The 236-nt window shown below is 51.7% G+C and overlaps 1 protein-coding gene across 2 annotated transcripts in view; it reads left to right on the top strand.

The window, feature by feature from the left end:
• TRIM72 (tripartite motif containing 72) overlaps window positions 1-236 on the top strand; it is a 9,367-nt gene that overhangs the window by 2,536 nt on the left and 6,595 nt on the right. For both annotated transcript variants that reach the window (XM_026659103.2, XM_026659104.2), the window contains exon 3: window positions 80-175. In XM_026659103.2, the coding sequence (XP_026514888.1) occupies window positions 80-175 (96 nt within the window). The remainder of the gene's footprint in view (window positions 1-79; window positions 176-236) is intronic.

The raw sequence follows: 236 nt of genomic DNA, 5'->3' as shown, positions 1-236 counted from the left end.
CATCTAGCCCGGTATCCCGCCCCCTCCCTGCCACCCTGGATCAGACCATTCGATTCATCTTTTTCTCTTGCTCTCTCAGAAACAACTTCCCCAGCAACAAATTCAACTGCAGGAGGCACAAGTGCGTAAGGAGAAAATGATCACTATGCTGAACAGACAGATAGCGGAGGTGGAGGTGAGAGAGCAGGGGTGTGTGTGTGTGTGTGTGTGTGTGTGTGTGTGTGTGTGTGTGTGTG

The sequence above is a fragment of the Terrapene carolina genome, unplaced genomic scaffold (genome assembly GCF_002925995.2).
Source record: "Terrapene carolina triunguis isolate 2854851 unplaced genomic scaffold, T_m_triunguis-2.0 Scaffold571, whole genome shotgun sequence".
Lineage (NCBI taxonomy): Eukaryota > Metazoa > Chordata > Testudines > Emydidae > Terrapene > Terrapene triunguis.
The sequence above is the reverse complement of the archived record's forward strand: the minus strand, read 5'-3'. Positions and strand labels throughout refer to the sequence as shown.